The sequence below is a fragment of the Cottoperca gobio genome, unplaced genomic scaffold (assembly GCF_900634415.1).
Source record: "Cottoperca gobio unplaced genomic scaffold, fCotGob3.1 fCotGob3_30arrow_ctg1, whole genome shotgun sequence".
Lineage (NCBI taxonomy): Eukaryota > Metazoa > Chordata > Actinopteri > Perciformes > Bovichtidae > Cottoperca > Cottoperca gobio.
In genome coordinates this window covers 1,119,177-1,138,912 of record NW_021166920.1, presented here as the reverse complement: position 1 = coordinate 1,138,912, position 19,736 = coordinate 1,119,177, and the positions used below count along the sequence as shown (strand labels likewise).

General features: G+C 44.5%; 2 protein-coding genes across 2 annotated transcripts in view; one reads left to right on the top strand and one right to left on the bottom strand.

Annotated features, from left to right (window-relative positions):
* Positions 1-528: 528 nt before the first annotated feature.
* On the top strand, positions 529-11,838 carry LOC115005474 (ectonucleoside triphosphate diphosphohydrolase 7-like). Its single transcript, XM_029427299.1, has 13 exons — positions 529-548; positions 1,197-1,403; positions 2,539-2,744; positions 3,917-4,067; positions 4,496-4,599; positions 4,717-4,776; positions 4,855-5,003; positions 6,801-6,967; positions 7,145-7,346; positions 8,686-8,805; positions 8,902-8,987; positions 9,615-9,776; positions 9,982-11,838. Exons 1-13 carry the CDS (start codon positions 529-531, stop codon positions 10,196-10,198), a joined length of 1,851 nt encoding a protein of 616 aa, XP_029283159.1. The 3' UTR covers positions 10,199-11,838.
* Positions 11,839-12,477: 639 nt separating this feature from the next.
* The window catches only part of LOC115005473 (CREB3 regulatory factor-like), a 25,482-nt gene continuing 18,223 nt past the window's right edge, over positions 12,478-19,736 (bottom strand). Inside the window, exon 7 of the mRNA XM_029427298.1 lies at positions 12,478-19,301. Within this exon, the coding sequence (XP_029283158.1) occupies positions 19,186-19,301 (116 nt within the window). The 3' untranslated portion in view covers positions 12,478-19,185. The remainder of the gene's footprint in view (positions 19,302-19,736) is intronic.

The window sequence follows — 19,736 nt, the reverse complement described above, 5'->3', positions numbered from 1 at the left end:
GTCATTGTACGTGTAGATTAGAGAAATTATTTAATTTATTGATCCCATTGGGAAATTGCAAAGTCACATAAATACAAAGAAATAGCACCTTATTGAATATACACTGTACCATGATAGTTAAAGCTGCATTTAGGGGTTATTGTCACGGTAAATAAACTGCCAATGGATTTATTGAATCTGTTGTTATTGTGTGGTCTTTAAAATGTTAGAAAGCGGTGAAAATAGTTCAAAGTGACATCTTCAAATTGCTTGTTGTGTCCATATTTCTGTGTTCTTTTCACCTGCTTTAATTTCAGAGCAACTTAAAAGACGCTGTTGATCAGTATTCTCTCCCTCTTCTTCCCTTCCGGCAGAAGAACAGTCCCGACTGTGGACGGGATCCTAATCAGACTGCAGGCACCATGAGGTGACGACTGTGACATCTTGTATTTTTGCCGACCGGGACATATGGCAAGGTAAGCGTCTAAAGTCCCTTTCTCACATGAAGTCTATCTTTGAAATGTTCAGGATCATTGCCGGCGTGGGGTCATGTGTGAACGGGAGCACAGGTCAATATTCAGGGAAATCTGTACGGACACTTTCCCACCTCAAGATCTCCTGACATTTCTGTGAAAGCAGAAACATTGCCGGGACAAGCAAGTAAAAAATACTTTTCACGTGGAGGGAGGGAACCAATCACAAGACTCTGATGACGTATTTGAGTATCGAATGTGTGTTTCTGATTCAAGTGGATCACGGAAAAAACATAACTTATCTCTCAAACCTGTAGAAGAAGCGGCTCCTCGCCCGCCATGTTCCTAAAATAATAAGAGCACCCTTCTTCTTCTCTTCTTCTTCTTCTTCTTCTTCTTCTTCTTCTTCTTCTTTCTTCTTCTTCTTCTTCTTCTTTCTCTTCTTCTTCTTCTCTTCTTCTTCTTCTTTTCTTCTTCTTCTTCTCTTCTTCTTCTTGTCTTCTCTTCGTCTCTTCTTCTTCTTCTTCTTCTTCTTCTTCTTCTTTCTCTTCTTCTTCTTCTTAGTTTTATTTTAACAGAGAGGGTAATGTAACACTTGTGGATGCCAGCTGTTGGACTGTCCTATGTGGGAAAGAGGCTCCTTGAGAGGCGCTGATGTTTGGCGCTGATGTTTGGCGCTTCACGATGTGCCCTCTCACTCTTATTTATAACCGTACATCCTGTTTTAAATGTCAAACTCCACAGCGTTTATTTTCACTGTTCTTCCACGAATCACTTTTCCTGCCTGCCGGCCTCCTGGTACTGCAGCGTGTCCCTGCTGTCTCTGGGCTGTGCTCCCAGGCAGCGACTGCTGCTGCTGCTCTTCATCACCTCCGCACTCCTCCTCCTTGGAACCTACCAGAGGCAGCTGTGGGGCCCGGGACAGCGACGGCCCGGGTACCGAGTCAACAAGTGAGTGAACGTCAGAACGAGCTTGAAGGTTCTGCACAAACTTGATCTTTAGTTGTTGTTGTGCTGGAGCTGTGCAGAAAGGCAGTCTGGCCCAGAGTTTGAATCACACGACTTGAAAGTTTACAGTTGTGTAAAAGTGCAAGTTTTCTGTACAAATGTTTAGTTTTGGGTCCCCAGCGGACAGCAAGCGGTGGTTCCACAGCTGATAGATTCAAAAGGGTTTTTGAATAGACATTGGTTCTTTTACTTTTTCAAGATTCTGAAGACAAAACCTCTTTCTACAGTAAAACACACGGGAACCTGTAATCTACGCAGCCATTACAGGTTTTCTTTTACCAGGGATAGAAAGAAAGAAATAACTGATATCACCGGGTGAGGTGACGTGTTGTGACATGTTATGACATTAATTTCAAGTTTATCATTAAAGAAGTATTAGCTGTATATAGTTTACACATCAGACCATACTGGATGCTTTCTCTCAATCTTTCCTGTCATGTGAACGTGGAAACATTCGGAGCTCAACTCGAAAATTCTGGGTGAACGGAGCCGGCTGATAAGCTTTGAGAGAACAGTTCTCTCTGTTCTCTCTGTTATCTCTGTTCTCTCTGTTATCTCAGTTGTTTTTGAAGCCAGACAGCTCAAAGTGAGTCACATTGTGAGACTGACTGCAGGTGCTTTCTTTAGTTAAGTACAGATAGAGACACAGAAACTACTGTGTGAGTTAAAGGCACTCTGTAGTGTCTTTAATCACACATGCACTGAAAGGATATATATAGTTGTGTAATCTAGTAACGATCTGTTTCATTTGGTGGCTTTAAGCTTTAAGCCACGTTTTTACGATACACTTTCGAGATCTTGGTCGTTTTAACTCTGTACTTTAACTGGATGAATGATTTTAGTGTTAAGTTATCAGAGAAAGATCTGAGCAAAGGTTAGCGTCGGAGAAACACTGATTTTAAACATTGAACTGTTTCATTCTGTGTTTTTCCCGGGTTTGTTTTTGAGGAGACCTGCAGATGATTTGCTCCTAATAAAACCTGCAGAAAACTACATATTGTGGCTTTAAATACATAAACAACTAATTGTTCAAAAGTATATTTTTCTCCTCATAATGTTTGTGTTCGTTCTCCTGCAGGTACCTCTCCATCGCAGAGTCCATGGAGGCCACCGACGTCCTCAACCCGGCTCTGAACTATGGCATCGTGGTGGACTGTGGCAGCAGTGGCTCTCGGGTGTTTGTGTACTACTGGCCCCCCCACAATGGGAACCCCCACACCCTGCTGGACATCCGACAGATGAAGGACCGCGACCGCAAACCAGTCGTCAAGAAGATCAAACCCGGTGAGAAGCGGAGGTCACGTCATCAGTTCGTTCTTCTCATCTTTATGAAACTATTAAGATGGTCTTAATGTAAAAAGTCTTGCACACAAACAAAACTCTGTAGTCATGAATGTTTCTTCTGTCCTCTACGGACAACAGTAGTTCCTTTTGTGCGTTGCAGACGCATTCATCCCAGTGCATTCTGGGAGAGAAAATGGATCAGTTTTGGATCAAGAATCAAGTCAAAACGCAGCCTCAGCATTTTGTAATCATTTAAAACTAAAACATCAACCATAATAATATGTGCCGAGCTCATGCATCTAAGTAAGTGTTGAAAAGGGCAGAAGTTCAGCAGATGATGTGAAACCTCGTCTGTGTGGTGCGATGGAGCCGCTGAGACGCACACACATTCTCCCCCAGAACAAATGAAGGACAGAGTGTGAAAGGACGGAGCATTCATGGGAAATAGAGTTTACAATCAGATTCCCTGTTTGGCTAATTTACTTGTTTCATTTTGAGATGTCACGATTAGTGTTTCTGATGACGTTACTTTGTTGAGTATTTAGTGGCTGCAGCAGAAAGGAGCGTTCAGTCCTGTTGACTTTGTTCTATCTCTCTGCAGACAGATTAGATACGCTGGCTGTGCTCCAGCAGCTAAAGGCTACGTGGCACTTTGAACCCCGCAACAAACTACAACAACTTTGAAAGGAAGAAGCTTTTCCTCCTGCATTGTGTTCAGACTGCAGCCTGCACAGTTACAATATAACTATAACTCAACCGATGGGCCTGGCTGCTTTTTCTCCTTGTGATTTGTTTTTTTAAACTCACTTTTTTAGTGCACGTGTACAAACATTTGTGTATCTGGAGCTCCGACTAACCCACAAACTGCCTCGGTCCGAGAACAGGATTCAACAAGCCCTTCAGATGTGTCTTCCCTTCCTGCGTCACATGCTCATTAGAATAAACCTCCATCTGAGTATCTCCACCGACAGACTGAGAACTGCCTTTGCAAAGGTTGCAGCAGATTTTGTCTGCAATTCGCTGTTAAACAAACGTGTGTGTGTGTGTGTGTGTGTGTGTGTGTGTGTGTGTGTGTGTGTGTGTGTGTGTGTGTGTGTGTGTGTGTGTGTGTGTGTGTGTGTGTGTGTGTGTGTGTGTGTGTGTGTGTGTGTGTGTGTGTGTGTCTCTGTCAGGTATCTCCACCCTGGCAAACACTCCAACGCGGGCCAGCGACTACCTCCACCCCCTCCTCAGCTTCGCTGCAGCTCATGTCCCGCGGAACAAGCACAAAGAGACGCCGCTCTACATCCTGTGTACTGCTGGCATGAGGCTGCTGCCGGAGAGGTGGGCAGGACAGTTAATGATTAGCTGTGTGCACTCAGGTGACCGTGAAGCAGTCCTGCAGTGAATCCGCTCTTCATGCACATTATAACGTCTTGTGTGTTCTGTGCTGCAGCTCGTAGCGTTTCTGCGTCGCATCGTACAGAGACGCGTTTCTGTTATCAGCACTCATTGACATAAATGTGTTGGACAAAATAACAGAAACACCTGTCAGTGTCATGCATTACGATTCTGCAGCAGCACAAATGCATCGTCTCTACGACAAACACATAACATTATAACCTTCATGAAGGGCTTATTGCATATAGTGATATAATCTATAGAAAGTCCTTCTCAGTGTATTTAAAATGTTTCTGTGTTATTGTCCTCATCTTTATCGGTGCATAAGGAAGCTGGGAATGTAGTTTTGAGTTTCTTGTCTCTGTGTGCAGCCAGCAGGCGGACATCTTGGATGATTTAGTCACCGATGTTCCTCTGCAGTTTGACTTCCTGTTTTCCAGCTCCCATGCTGAGGTCATCTCTGGGAAACAAGAAGGTAGGAAGTTTTACTGGTACTGGTTTCACTACATATTAACTGCAACATTCAAACCCTTTCCTAACTGCTGGCTTCCCGTTGTGCGTCTCTATGTGGTGTCGCCTCTCTACCCTGAAGGAGTGTATGCGTGGATTGGCATAAACTTTGTGTTGGGCCGCTTTGAGCACGCTGATGACGGTGGGTGTGACACTAATTACTCTTTTGCAAAAACAAGAGAACTTATAGTGATAATAAAATCAGGACTTGTTTTTTTAGAGGATGCCACAGTTGAGGTGACAACAGGGTCTCAGAACCAGCAGCCAATCAGCAGGCGGCGCACCGTGGGCATCATGGATATGGGTGGAGCTTCACTGCAGATCGCCTACGAGGTGCCGAGCGCCATCACCTTCAGTTCACCACAAGAAGTAAGGAAGTGCAGAGAGACACCTGTCACTACAGGAGACCGTCTGTTGTAATGTTCATTCTCAATTTAATCTGCAGATTATGTTCTTGAATAATCATTGGGTTTATAAAACAGAATTTATTAATTAAAACAATTTTGTGCGACAAAATGTACAAAAAACAACAACTCAGTTAACAGTGGTGGTGACCACAAAAAGCAGCAAATTCTCTCATTTGAGTGTCTGGAATATATATTTATTTATATATTTATTTATATATATATATTTATATTGATTTTATATATGTATTTATTGATTTATATATAGATCTTTATCTTTTATTTATCTCTCTCTATTTCCTTTATATCTCTTTCTCTTGCTTTTCTCTCTACTTTCTTTCTCTCTCTCCTTTCTTTCCATTTGCTTTTCTCTCTGTCTCTTCTTTTCCTCTCTCTTCTCTTGCTTTTATCTATGTCTCTTCTTCTATATCTATTTCTCTTCTTTTTATATGTATCTATTATTTCTCTCTTTATTTCCCTCTTTCTCTTGCTTTTCTCTCTTCTTTCTTGACTTTCTCTCTCGCTCGCTCTCTTTCTTTCTCTCTTTCTTCTCTCTCTTTCTCTTGCTTTTCTCTCTGTCTTTCTTGCTTCTCTCTCGCCTCTTTCTCTTTCTTCCTCTCTGTCTCTTTCTTTCTCCCTTTCTCTCTCTCTCTCTTTCTCTTGCCTTTTCTCTCGGTCTCTTTCTTTCTCTCTTTCTTTCTCTCTCTTTCTCTTGCTTTTCTCTCTGTTCTCTTTCTTTCTCTCTCTTTCTCTTGCTTTCTCTCTGTCTTTACTTGCTTTCTCTCGCCTCTCTCTTTCTGTTCTCTCTTGCATTTTCTCCTCTGTCTTTCTTGCTTTCTCTCATCTTTCTCTTTCTTTCCTCTCTGTCTCTTTCTTTCTCCCTTTCTTTCTCTCTCTTTCTTTCTCTCTCTCTCTCTCTCTCTTTCCGCTTGCTTTCTCTCTGTATCTTTCATCTCTCTCTCTCTCTCTCTCTCTCTCTCCCTCTCTCCCCTCCCTCTCCCTCTCTCTCTCTCTTCTGCCTGCCCAGCCCTGCCCTCTCTCTCTCTCTCTCTCTCTCTCTCTCTCTCTTTTTCTCTCTCCTCTCTCTCTTTTTCTCTCTCTCTCTCTCTCTTTTCTCTCTCTCTCTCTCTCTCTCTCTCTCTCTCTCTCTCTCTCTCTCTCTCTCTTCTCTCTCTCTCCTCTCTCTCTTTTCTCTCTCTCTCTCTTTTCTCTCCTCTCTCTCTCTCTCCGTTTTCTTACTATCTCTCTCGTCTCTCCAAACCCCAGACCAAAAACTCTCTTTTTCCTCTATCCTATTTCTCTCCTCTCTTTCCTCTCTCTCTCTCTCTCTCTCTCTTTCTCTTTATCTCTTCTTATCTTTTTCTCTACTCCTCTATATCTCTCTCTCTCTCATCTCTCTCCAGTTTCTCTCTCTCCTCTCTCTCTTCTGTCTCTCTCTCTCTTTTTTCTCTTCGCTATTTTTCTCTCTCTCTCTCATCTCTCTACTCATCTCTCTCTCTTCTCTCTTCTCTCTCTCTCTCATCATGGCCTATTCTTGGCCTTCCTCCCTTTTCCCCTAAAAGAGCTCTGATATTAATACTGATGGACATTAATTCTCCACTTCAAGTCAAGTTGTGTTAAGTACTCACCCTCCATCGTGTCATTATTTATGTACTACATTTATGCAATTCTTTAATTGCTAAGTTTTGTGAGAATACAAAGGCAGCCGAGCATTTCTATTTATTCAACAGACACCGTTTTTATTTTGTGTGTGTGTGTTTAGGAGGAAGCAGGGAAGAGCGTCCTCGCTGAGTTTAATCTGGGCTGTGACGTGGAGCACACACAACATGTTTACAGAGTCTATGTCACCACGTTCCTCGGCTTCGGAGGAAACATGGCCAGGCAGCGCTACGAGGACCAGCTGGTCAACAACACACTGGCCAAGAACAGGTACAGACACAGACACACACACACACACACACACACACACACACACACACACACGTTGTTTTAGGTAAAGCATTTGTGCTGTAAAGCACCGTGAACCTTTTCAGTGCAATCCAAGCAGGAGGTCTATAGCACCTCATTAGACTCACATTGATGCTCCTCATGTTCCTGTCTGTCCAGGTTTCTCACCCCCCAGACGGGCCTGACTGAGGACAAACCGTACCTGGACCCCTGTCTGCCGGTCAGCCTGTCAGACACCGTTGTGAGGGACAACCACACGCTGACCCTGAGGGGTCAGGGCGACTGGACTCAGTGTCAGGAGGCTGTGCGACCCTTCCTGGGCCTCCACAACGGCACCATGTCCCCAGGGGGCGTGTACCAGGTACCAGTTTATAGGGAATGGAGATGAATCAGTTAATGTAGAAAACAATGTGCACATGAATCAGTTAATGTAGAAAACAATGTGCACATGAATCAGTTAATGTAGAAAACAATGTGCACATGAATCAGTTAATGTAGAAAAAAATGTGCAGATGAATCAGTTAATGTAGAAAACAATGTGCACATGAATCAGTTAATGTAGAAAACAATGTGCAGATGAATCAGTTAATGTAGAAAACAATGTACACATGAATCAGTTAATGTAGAAAACAATGTGCACATGAATCAGTTAATGTAGAAAACAATGTGCACATGAATCAGTTAATGTAGAAAACAATGTGCACATGAATCAGTTAATGTAGAAAACAATGTGCACATGAATCAGTTGATGTAGAAAACAATGTGCACATGAATCAGTTAATGTAGAAAACAATGTACACATGAATCAGTTAATGTAGAAAACAATGTGCACATGAATCAGTTAATGTAGAAAACAATGTGCAGATGAATCAGTTAATGTAGAAAACAATGTACACATGAATCAGTTAATGTAGAAAACAATGTGCACATGAATCAGTTAATGTAGAAAACAATGTGCACATGAATCAGTTAATGTAGAAAACAATGTGCAGATGAATCAGTTAATGTAGAAAACAATGTGCACATGGATCAGTTAATGTAGAAAACAATGTACACATGAATCAGTTAATGTAGAAAACAATGTGCACATGAATCAGTTAATGTAGAAAACAATGTGCACATGAATCAGTTAATGTAGAAAACAATGTGCACATGAATCAGTTAATGTAGAAAACAATGTGCACATGAATCAGTTAATGTAGAAAACAATGTGCACATGAATCAGTTAATGTAGAAAACAATGTGCACATGAATCAGTTAATGTAGAAAACAATGTGCACATGAATCGGTTAATGTAGAAAACAATGTGCACATGAATCGGTTAATGTAGAAAACAATGTGCACATGAATCAGTTAATGTAGAAAACAATGTGCACATGAATCAGTTAATGTAGAAAACAATGTGCACATGAATCAGTTAATGTAGAAAACAATGTGCACATGAATCAGTTAATGTAGAAAACGATGTGCACATGAATCAGTTAATGTAGAAAACAATGTGCACATGAATCAGTTAATGTAGAAAACAATGTGCACATGAATCAGTTAATGTAGAAAACAATGTGCAGATGAATCAGTTAATGTAGAAAACAATGTGCACATGAATCAGTTAATGTAGAAAACAATGTGCACATGAATCAGTTAATGTAGAAAAACAATGTGCAGATGAATCAGTTAATGTAGATTTGCTTTCTCTTCAGGCTCCCATCAACTTCAGCAACAGTGAGTTCTACGGCTTCTCCGAGTTCTTCTACTGCACCGAGGACGTGCTGAGGCTGGGAGGACAGTACGACAGTCACAAGTACTCCGTCGCCGCCATGGTATTCTTTCATCGCTCGTTTCTCTGGAAAATAGAATTTGACTTCTTGTGTTTGTTCCCAGAAAGATAAAAACAGGTGTTTGTGTTTGTCGTGCAGGACTACTGCTCCACCAAGTGGTCGACTCTGAAGCAGCGTCTGGACAACAAGCTGTTCTCTCAGCAGGCCGACATCAGCAGACTCAAGTAGGTTCATCGCTCGCCGATCTGCACATTGTCCCTTAAATTGAACTGTTTATTGAAAGCCCTGCAAGGATTACAACACCTTGTTGTTTTAACGATTACAGATTAGTTTTGAGCTGTAAAGCAAGTCACAAAGTCACCAATTAAAACTACCTTCGCACCTTCACACTTCACACCTGCGGCAGCCGTTCAGAGCGGCTCACGTCAAGACGGCTTCTAAAAATAATTTGTATGTTATTTTTGTGTATTCGTGTGATTTAGGTTTGTAAAGTTAATGAATCTTATAGAACAAGTCATGTCTTTCTCTTTCTGAATATAAAGCAGTAAGCTTCATATTAACACTTGACAAGGCTTTCAGTCTGCGTGTGAAGTTACCGCTGAGTAAATGATGCAGTGACTACGTTTATGTTGAGCACCAAAGAGTCAATCTGAATGAATGATTTGAACTTAACCAGCTCATCTCTCACGGTATTCATCTATCCAGACTTTATATTTTAACATGTTTGCAGGTTTAATATGCAAAATACAAAACTCCAAAAACACAAACTTGCAGCTGCAACACCTCAGAAGCTGTGATATTCACCTTCTTTAGCGCCCCCCCCCCCCCTCTTTCTGCGCTTGTTCACGCAGGTATCAGTGCTTCAAGTCGGCCTGGATGTACGAGGTGTTGCACTCCGGCTTTCGTTTCCCCACCGACTACCCGAGTCTGAAAACAGCTCAGCTGGTTTATGACAAAGAGGTCCAGTGGACTCTGGGAGCCATCCTGTTTAAAACCCGCTTCCTGCCTCTCAGGTAACACACACACACACACACACACACACACACACACACACTAAATAGATAATTTAGTAGAGTAGATGTGATTGGCTGAATACAAAACTCATCCTGAGCCCCCACCAGCCTGCATGTTGTCCTGTTCATTAGTTATTCAGAGCATCATCTAAATACATCTACTGTAAGCGGACGTCTTTGTTTTCCTGTCACCTGCCGCGTCCAGGGACTTGCAGCAGGAAACACTGCGGCAGAGCCACCCCAGCTGGCTGCGTGCCTCCTTCGTCTACAACCACCACCTGTTCTCGCTCTGCATCCTGGTCGTGGTGCTGGCCATCCTGCTCTACATCCTGCGCCTGCGGAGGATCCACCAGCGGGAGCAGCGGCAGGCCGAGACCCTGAACCTCCTCTGGGTCGAAGAGGGAGAGACCCTCCTCCCCTGAGACGTCTTCCGACAACCTGCGGGGGTCTCGCGTCCTCCGTGACTGGAACACCTGAACTGATGAGTGTGAGTACGGAGGACAGGTGAGGAACCTGTGACTTGGCCAACGAGGATGTACAGCGTCGACCTTAATCTTCAGCGGAGAATGAATCCTAATCTGGTTTAGTTGCTCTCCTCTGGGCCGTCTCTCCCTCGTGCAACAGTTGACGGCGATAATGGTGACTTCTGAAACGTAATGCGTTTTGTTTTAGCTGTAAGGGGGGGGGGGGGGGGGTCGTACCCGCAGGTGACCAGGACTGCTTAATGAAAGCGAGGCTCACAGGGAATCAACGCAGATGGAGTCATCATTCTGAAGACGTCTTCTTCATAATTATAATTTAAACTTTAAAATGTTTGATTAGTTTCCGGCACATGTAGAGCTGAACACACCTGTGCAGGTAACACCTTCCACTCAACACCTTTGTTTCAGGCTCGTTAAAGTGTGTGTGTGTGTGTGTGTGTGTGTGTGTGTGTGTGTGTGTGTGTGTGTGTGTGTGTGTGTGTGTGTGTGTGTGTGTGTGTGTGTGTGTGTGTGTCCCTTCCCCTTCGGTGACGGATCTGAACTTTCACACCTGCAAACAAAAGCAAAGGTGAAGAAGCTGCAAGAACGTTGCACTTGAGTGCGAGGTGATCTCACGGCGAGTGCAGCGGTACTCTGCGTTCCCTCTACACCCCCGTATGTCCCGGCGGGATGATGTCAGCTGCAGACGTCTGCTCCGGCCTCAGATCGGGCTTTGGTACTCGTCTGCCACTATTGTCCCATCGAGACCTTCGTCCAGCTCCGATGTTTATCAGAGAACTGTTTGCATGAAGGAGCTGAAAGCAGACGCCGGCCCCGCAGACCTGACTTTAAACAGATGTCTGATCTGTGAATGCAATAACTCCACGAGGGTGGAAGATCACGTGTGTTGAACATGTAGTATGGTTTTCACAATGACCTCCTTTTAAAGCCATGTACGAGGATAAAGCCTGACCCTGCAGAACGAGGGGATTTTAAACCCTTTGTGCAGCTGCTGGAAGTGAAGCCATCGTGTTGAGTGCTGACAGACTGCTACAGCAAACCATGACTGTGCAAACGTGTGTTCGAGGAGCATCGTGCGAAACTTCGTGAGAAGTTAGATAACGTGTTGATCCCACAGAGTTTCTTTCAATGTCAAATTCTAATTTTGTTGTTGATTTCAGTGAGCGGGGCATCAAACTCAATGGTGACTCCATGGCTGTAAGAAGAGCTGTGGTTCCACTTGTTCTCTACACACCTGCTCTCCTTTCTTTTCTACTCGTCCTCACACAAACACGTCGGTGTGTGTTTGTAACCTTCGTCTCCTCGTCTTCACAAAGACTTTTCCCTCTAACTGAACCAGCGGCAGGAGTTTACAGCATGCAGGAGTCAGAGTCGCTTCTGTGCCACTTCCGACGCAGATTCATCCCGCTGTGGTTTTCCTCTGATGCTTTGACTCCTGACTCGGACCAGAACTGGGCGTTGTGCAATGTTACACAGTAATTCACTGACGGGGACACTTTGATGCTTTTTAAATAACCTTTTTAAGATCAAGGTGAATAGAAACGATTCCAATCCAATAAAGGATCCTTTTTGTAATGAAACCCGTCTGGAGTCTGTGAGTGCTGAGCCTTGGGGGGGGGAGGGGAGGCTGAGCCTTGGGGAGGGTGGAGGAGGGTTGGCCTTTACTTTACACCTCTGACTGCAGGCAATTTAATGGATTTTCTCAAATTTGGGCAAATAAAACAAACTAATCCACATGATCTGAAACCAGGTGAAAGAAAAACTATTTGTGTGAACTGAACCTTTAAAATTGTGTTTGGTCCTGAACGTGTCTAACAACACACAAGCTGAGGAGCAGCTGCTCTCCTGTAAGACAGCACTGAGGGCTGAACAGTCAGGAGACTGAGGCAGTTGGCAACTTGTCTGCACAAAACATGGTGTGACTGGGATCCTGCGGTGAATCAGTGCCAGCCTGGAACACAGTCATTGCCAGAGCACGCCAGAACTCACACAGGCAAAACTCTTTGCTTTCATTCCTTCAGGATCAAGTTTTTATTTTTAATAAGCTACTTCCAGAAGTGATGCAGTGACTGTGTGCGACCTGCTGGCGGCGCTGTGCAGCATCCGTCCTGCAACATGTGATGAGCTGCTCACACAGTCAGTTACTGATGATGAAGAAGCTTTAAAGAGTTTTACCTTCACGAATAACTGTCGAATAAAAAGTCACCAAACAGCAAATCTCTTTTCTAAATGTTAAAGATGCACAGCCCCATTTTTATTTTAAAAATATACTTTTAATACAACAGCTGCATATAAATATTAAAATATACATTATACAGGTGTACAGTACACTCACACAAAACCAAGACAAAAAATATTAGGCTTCTATTTGTACGGCACTTCTTGTATTTTTTACTATTTTCTTAAAGGTTACTTACTGACGAAGGAGTTTTACATAAAGATGCGTTAATGTGTTAACAGGTCCGCAGTATTACTGTAGTATTGTGGTTACGCAGAGACGGACAGAAGGGGGAAGAGGAGGAAGGTTGCTGTACATTATGTCACATGTGGAATGTTTGCTCTTGATTTTCCTTCCCTCCCGTCATCCAACATGTTTTCACACGGATTAAAGAACCAGCGGGGGGGAGGGTGATTATTCACTCTCCACAGGAAGTCTTCGTTGAATACCAAAGTGTCATTTGATTTCTAACGAGACATCGTGGGTTTTACTTGTTGTCCTCAGCCGGCCTCTGATCCCGACAGGAACGACTGACTTGGTTTTGGTTAAAGCCACAAAGTGCCTCACGTCTCATCCGACATACAGAGCCGAGCATCCGAGTTCCAAATCTCGGCAAACAAAACTGAACCTTTTCTCCACTTGGGAGACGTTCGCAGCGTGCAGAACATGTAACAACATGCTTCACATTTAACACACGTGAGAAAAGGTATCGATCTTCTCATCTAATGAAAACTACCGTGTCTGGCTGCTTAAATTAAAAGCAACATGTCACTCATCAAGTTAGCTTCATGTTAGCTTCATGTTAGCTTCATGTTAGCTTCATGTTAGCTTCATGTTCGCTTCATGTTAGCTTCCTGCAGTTTGTAAAGTATTCAAATAGTTCATTCCTCTTGTCGGTTTGGATCCGAACATTATTCAGGGTCCAAGTTGGAACTGTGCTTGTTGTTTGTAGATGAAGCACAAACATAATTTTAAAGTTTCCAGGATCTTTAAAGAATGTTTTTGAATGATCGCCAGAGATTTAGATATTTCCCAAAAGCAGAAGCTCAGTTTCATGACTCGTCTGCAGCGATGAGACGCGAGAGGCTTCACTGAGAGAAGGACTCGACTCATTCCTCCATCAGGCTTCTTCCCAGATGGAGCTTTCCAGGTCAGCGACAAAGGAGACGAGTGCATCAAGATGCAGCGGCGAGCCGCAGCTGTCAGAGTGACAGAGGGGGCGGAGGAGGCGGGGATTAAGAGGTTTCGGATAAACTATTCCGAGGCCCCGGATAAGTGCCGCTTCCCCCGGCCTCCTCTGCCCGGAGGCCCGGCGCCTTTGAAACTGGAGAAGCACGACAATGTCTCAGACAATGTGAGCGCTGGGGCAGAGTGGGGACGGGCAGCCGGAGGTCAGCAGCGTCCCACCAGTGTAGGCTTACTGATGGGTCTATTGAGCCCGCCGGTCCACAGTGCGCTCACATGAGAGGTGGTGAAGGACAGAGGCCGTCAGCTCCTCCATGTCTTACTCAACGTGGTGTTTAACACGCAGGGACTTCTCTTTAGACTTTGGACATCTAACCCAACAAACATGGAGGGACGCTGGTAAACATTTCCAGCCAATTAAGGTGCAACTAACAATCAATGTATCTCTCAGGGTGGAGTGTGCAACATGTAGGGAACATGTTTCAAAGTGCTTGTTTTTGATTAAGCACTCAAAGATATTTAACTCATAATGATGTAAGAACTGGAAACAGCTTCTTTTGTTTATGACTTGAATGATTGTTCGATTAGCAACAGTTGTGTGTCGTCCACATGCACTGCTGACGGACTAACCCCAGATGTCTCCCGGATGCATCACACACGCAGCTCGTTTCGGATCCATGTGGTCAAAGCTTCTTTGTGGCGGCGCTCGTTTCAATCACTGCACTACAGCGGCTCCTCCCGCTTCACAGACACGGCAGAAGCAGTGAACTAAACACCAACAGTCGTAGTAACAAATAAAAGTGCTTCATTATAGGAATACTTCGGACATTTTGGGAAATTTGCTTATTCTTGTTCTTGCTCATCAGACGGTCGGCTGAGAATAAAGACTGGAAACAGCCTCCAAAGCTCGCCAACACTACGTCCTGCAGAGAACTACCAGAAGCTCAACAGGTGTTAGTAAGTGAGCTTTAGAGGAGCCAGATGCCGTTACCTCCAGTTTCTAATCTTTCATACTGATTACAACCGATTACTGGCTGTAGCTGCACATTTACTGCACAGACATGAGTGTCTTTAGCAAGTTTATTTCATTGGTGGACATCGGCATGAAGCCACAACAGAGCGTATCTATGTTCCCACTGTCCTTTGTTCCCCGACTCTTCAAAGAGCTTATGCTCTCAGCGATGTTCAATATACGTTTCCCCGGGTCGATATGTAATTCTCCCACCTACAGCTTACAGCCTTCATGTTCCTCAAAGATGCGGACAAAACAGTTTTCTTGACTTGAGACGTCGACGTCTCTCCCGTCGTTCTTTTGCCATTTTATTTACGAAGATAGCCCGTACTGATATCTTACATAAAGGACCCCGAAAACAAAGGACCCTGGGAACACCACGCTCAGCACTAAAGCCACACACAGAAGAACGCTCGTCCTCCTCATGTGGGTGACAGTCAAACGCTACCAGACTTGAGTCAAAGCATTATAAACTTCATCAGCAGCTCGACTTAACCACGAGACACCGAAGGACCTTGGCGAGTTAAATCTCTTCCGTCTGTCACTGTCTGCCCAACAGCTGAGGATCCAGCTTTCACTACGAGGACAGAGAGAGTCTCTCTCCCCGAGCACATGAGCACCACCTCTGACGCCCAACGAGGAAGAAGCTCGGATAACAATTGGCCACTTTATGCAAAGTCATTCTCCATATTAGGTCAGACTTGGCTAAATGTGAGAGCATGAGTTCTGTATTCTTTAGAGCGCAGCAGTTCCTTGGTTCACCCTGTAATGACCATAATGAACGCGGCTACAGAGACGTGACCAAACATCAAGACATCTTTGGGTTATTCCAGTTTCCCCCTCCTGCTTCCAGGTACACAGCAACAGAAGCTTTCTGGGAAAGTGAGTCAGGAATGTGAGCAGAGACAAGTGGCCTTGCCAAAACTGGCCACTCCCCCATTAAAGCTTGTTAAAGGGATATTCCATGATACAGAAATGCTTCTTTACAGAGGAACAATGCTACAGTATCAATCCGAGCCTTTGCGAGCTCACTAGTTGCTAAAGTCATGTCTTGTCTTTTTGTTTGGATCTGTTGCAGGAATTCACTGTGAAAACAGTTTTTCTCTTCAGCTCAGTTTTTGGCATATAGAAGCATGCACACAGCAGATGGCGTGTTGTTACATAACACCACTTTGGAGGAAGGAAAACATCAGGACAAACTTCTGCATTAAGTGGAATCCCTCTTAAACCCAAAGACCTTTATCCTCCTCCGACGTGACAGACGGGAACATTTGAGTCTTTACGGATATGTACAGGTGTTTTCTGCCGGTTCCTCTCTTTCTGTTTGTTGTTGCGTGAAGGCATGTGACGGGACTGGCGGCGCCGCCGGCTTCCCGAGCCTCCAGAGCCTCCAGAGAAAGTGGAAGGAGGTAAGAACTTCCTTCTCAGCAGCAGAAAGGGTGCAAAGTGCAACTTTAACCAAACAGAAGGAGTGTTTTCTTCATCAGAAGATCAATCATCAGATGAAAACCCGACCAGGTTTCTCTGGTGATGTTTTAAAGGGATAGTCCGGATGTTTTGAAGTGGACCTGTATGAGTGCGTTACACAGTAGATGGCCGTCGGCACAGAAGAAAAGCAATGAACTGCTGTGGACGAAGCAGCAGCCAAACACATTTTAGACATCTAAAAGAAAGGCCCACCAAATAATCTAATATCAGTTTAAATATTCACTATATTTAGAATATGCTGCTTTACCTTGCTGTCAGACGGCCCTTTCTGTCGGGAACTGAAGCCGTTATCCATGAGCTCTTCAAAGCCACTCCTGAATTAACCAAAGTCTCACATTAACACACACTAACCGGTCGAGGCAGCGGGAGAGCAGCGACATCCGTGTTCTGTGAAGTGAAATGACTGTTTTTGTGAATGGAGTTTTGGCTGCGGAGAGAACAAAGATAACGGCTTCAGTTCTCCGACAGAAGGGCCGTCTGACAGCAAGGTGAAGCTGTGAAAACATTCTAAATATAGTGAACACTGTAACTGATATTGATTTTATTAGGTCTTTCTTTTAGGTGTCTAGAATACGTTTTCCTGCTGCTCTCGTCCACAGCAGGACATCGTTTATCTTCTGTGCTGGTTCTTCTGTCTGCTTCTCCAAACTGGAGGCGTGCCGACTGTGGATAAGTACCTCATACAACCCACTTTAAAACATCCGGACTCTCCCTTTATCAAAGCCTGAAGCTCTGCTCACCCGCAGCAGACCTCCAGCTGAACGACAGGAGTCCTCTGTCTGCAGCACAGTTCTCTACTCGTGCGACCATGAGCAACATTCCCCAGAGTCAAAAAGGATGCGGAAACAAGACAAACTGCCCTAAACTGTTGTGTCCACAGCTTTCAAAAATGACCACGAGCGAGACCTTAAGGAGGTGAAGAGTTTAAGGTTCACTGCTTCTCTCCTGGTTGAGAGACAGGAAATGGAGTTTCCATAGGAGGGAAACTGTGCGCTATAGAGCAGCAGCTTTGGAACGCAGCCCAGATAGGAGTCAAGGTTGAAAAACAAAAGGGGGTAGCTCAGCCAACAGCCTGTCCTCTACACATATTTCCCAAAGTTGACGTTTAAAAGAAACCGGTGCCAGCTTCTGTTTCCATGTATAGGTTTTAATCTGAAGGAAAATATTTTGGTTGCCTTTTTTTGGCTGAATGTGTGTCAGGACCCAACACAGGCCTGCAGCTTTGTCTTTCTTTCTTCCAAGTAAGTAAAGTGAGGCCGAGCTAGGAGCAGTAGTCACGGGTAACGTTTTACCTTGTAATGGGGTTTAAGATCAGGCATAATAACACAGGTCCCTGTGGCTTTAAGCTCCAGGCACTTCAGAAAGGCGTCATTATGCAAACAAACTGCCTATTACAACAGTCCAAGCTCGCAGGCCAAAACCCAGTCAGCAGTTACTGCCCGATGCCTCCGCTCAGGTTTGCATTGCTTTCTTTCTCATCATACGGTAGCACCATACTGAAACAAACAGACGTCACAAAGTGCTGAGCGCCCACAACAAGCCTCTCAATCAATATCTGTCTTTAGACAAAAAGAGTTTCTTTTCTCTCGGAGGATCTGAAGCCCTCTTCAAAGGTGCTTAGTTGCTCTCACCACAGTGCAATTCAAAGGGTCCTTGACTTTTTTTATGTCCAACAACATTTAGAGACCTTGGACAGGTCGGTCTACAGCTTCAGCAAAGACCACAGAAGAAAGGCAGATTTCAAAAACACTGTGGCCAAATAACAACAAAATCATAATAAAAAAACACATTAAACTTATTTGCTTTATAGATCGACAAGTGTTGTTCTCTATTTGTCTTCAGGAAGGTGCGCTACATAATCAGGTCAGGGGTTGAGGAGAGGGCTTGGGGAAGACTTTGAGGACACTTCCACTGCAGAGGAGCTGAAGGGCAGCAGGCCGCAGAGCTAAACGGCTGACACAAGAGTCACTTCCTGTCCGTCACTCCTCGCTCTCTCAGGTCCATGGTAGTAGTGCATTTAGGTGAAAGGAATTAAAAGTTCAGTAACGTCATCCTTTAAGGATGCATGCGGGTAAACATGACGACAATCAAAAATCACTTAACCCTCACTTTCCAAAACATGACGACGTGTTCATGGCTGGCAGCGTCTGAAGAGAGGCGTTGGTGTCCGAGTGCTTCCGCAGTATCTTTGGTCAGTTTGAATTAAGGTGCAGTTTTCTCTTTCTTTTTTTTTTTTTTTTTACTTTGCTTACATTTTGATGGGGTGAAGGGGAGTTAAGTTGGAGGGTGTGGGTATTAAAGCTCCACAACAAACACGCTGTTGTTTCCATCAACAGCTGGTGGGGCATCAGGACTCCGTCACTCGTTACTGACATGTCGCTGATGCAATCCGAATGGTATGAAGTGCTTCTATAGGAGCCCGGCCAAAGGAACAAAAAAGCACACACCCGCTTCTTTGTCTTCCAGGCCTGCGCGCTCCTCCCACTTCCTCATTTGAGCACTTCCTCTATCCTCAAGTGCCCCCTCGCCCTCGCCTCACTACCGGCCCCCTGCCGACGACTAAGACCATCTACAAAACAGTGCAATGTCTATTCATAGGCACACTGGGATACAAATACAGCACACAGAGGGAGAGGAACATTTATACAGTATGTACACACACACACACACACACACACACACACACACACACACACACACACACACACACACACACACACACACACACACACACACACACACACACACACACACACACACACACACACACACACACACACACACACACACACACACACACACACACAGCTCTGGCCTGGTGGTGGTTAGGGTGCAGCCTGCAGAGACAGAGCTCCTCCTCCTCCTCCTCCTCCTCCTCCTCCTCCTCTTCATCTCTTATTTGAAAGTGTACATCATGAGGGTGGAGGAGGTGTAGAGGAGCTCGGTCAGGTCAGGTTGCTTGGTTGGTGGTGCTGGGAGGCGAAGGCGTGGACAAAGGGAGGAGGGCGGGTATGCCAGGTGAGTTTAGCCCGCTGCCTCATCGCCTCCCCGCGGCGGCTCTTTGCGCTGGATCTGACCGCCTGCGCTGGCCGCCAAAATCCTCTGCACAAAGTCTTTGGTCCGCCCAGCAACTAAAGGACCTGCAGCGACGGGAAGGACACAAACGGCTTCTTCAAAAGATGACGGTACATTTGGTAGAATATTTCACGTTTTATAAAAAAGCTCACAGTACATAAGATATATAGATACCATCAGAACCTGGAACACTTGTGTTGGATTGTAAAGCTTTCTTTGTTAGTAACTGTAATATATTATTAGAATAATTGCATATTAGGGCCCAACATTTTTTTTTATATTTATATATCTCACATTTAACAGAATAAAACTGCTTTGAAAGGTTGGATCGACCTCATCTGAGGACAGACGCCGCCGCTCGCCACATTATGCCTGCAGTGGAAACCAGATCAATCACTCGTGCCTTTAGCTGAGAATCATCTGATTACAATAAGCATCCGGACTTTGAAGAGACATTGTCGTGAATTGGACCAGAAAACAAAAACAAGATACTGATTTGA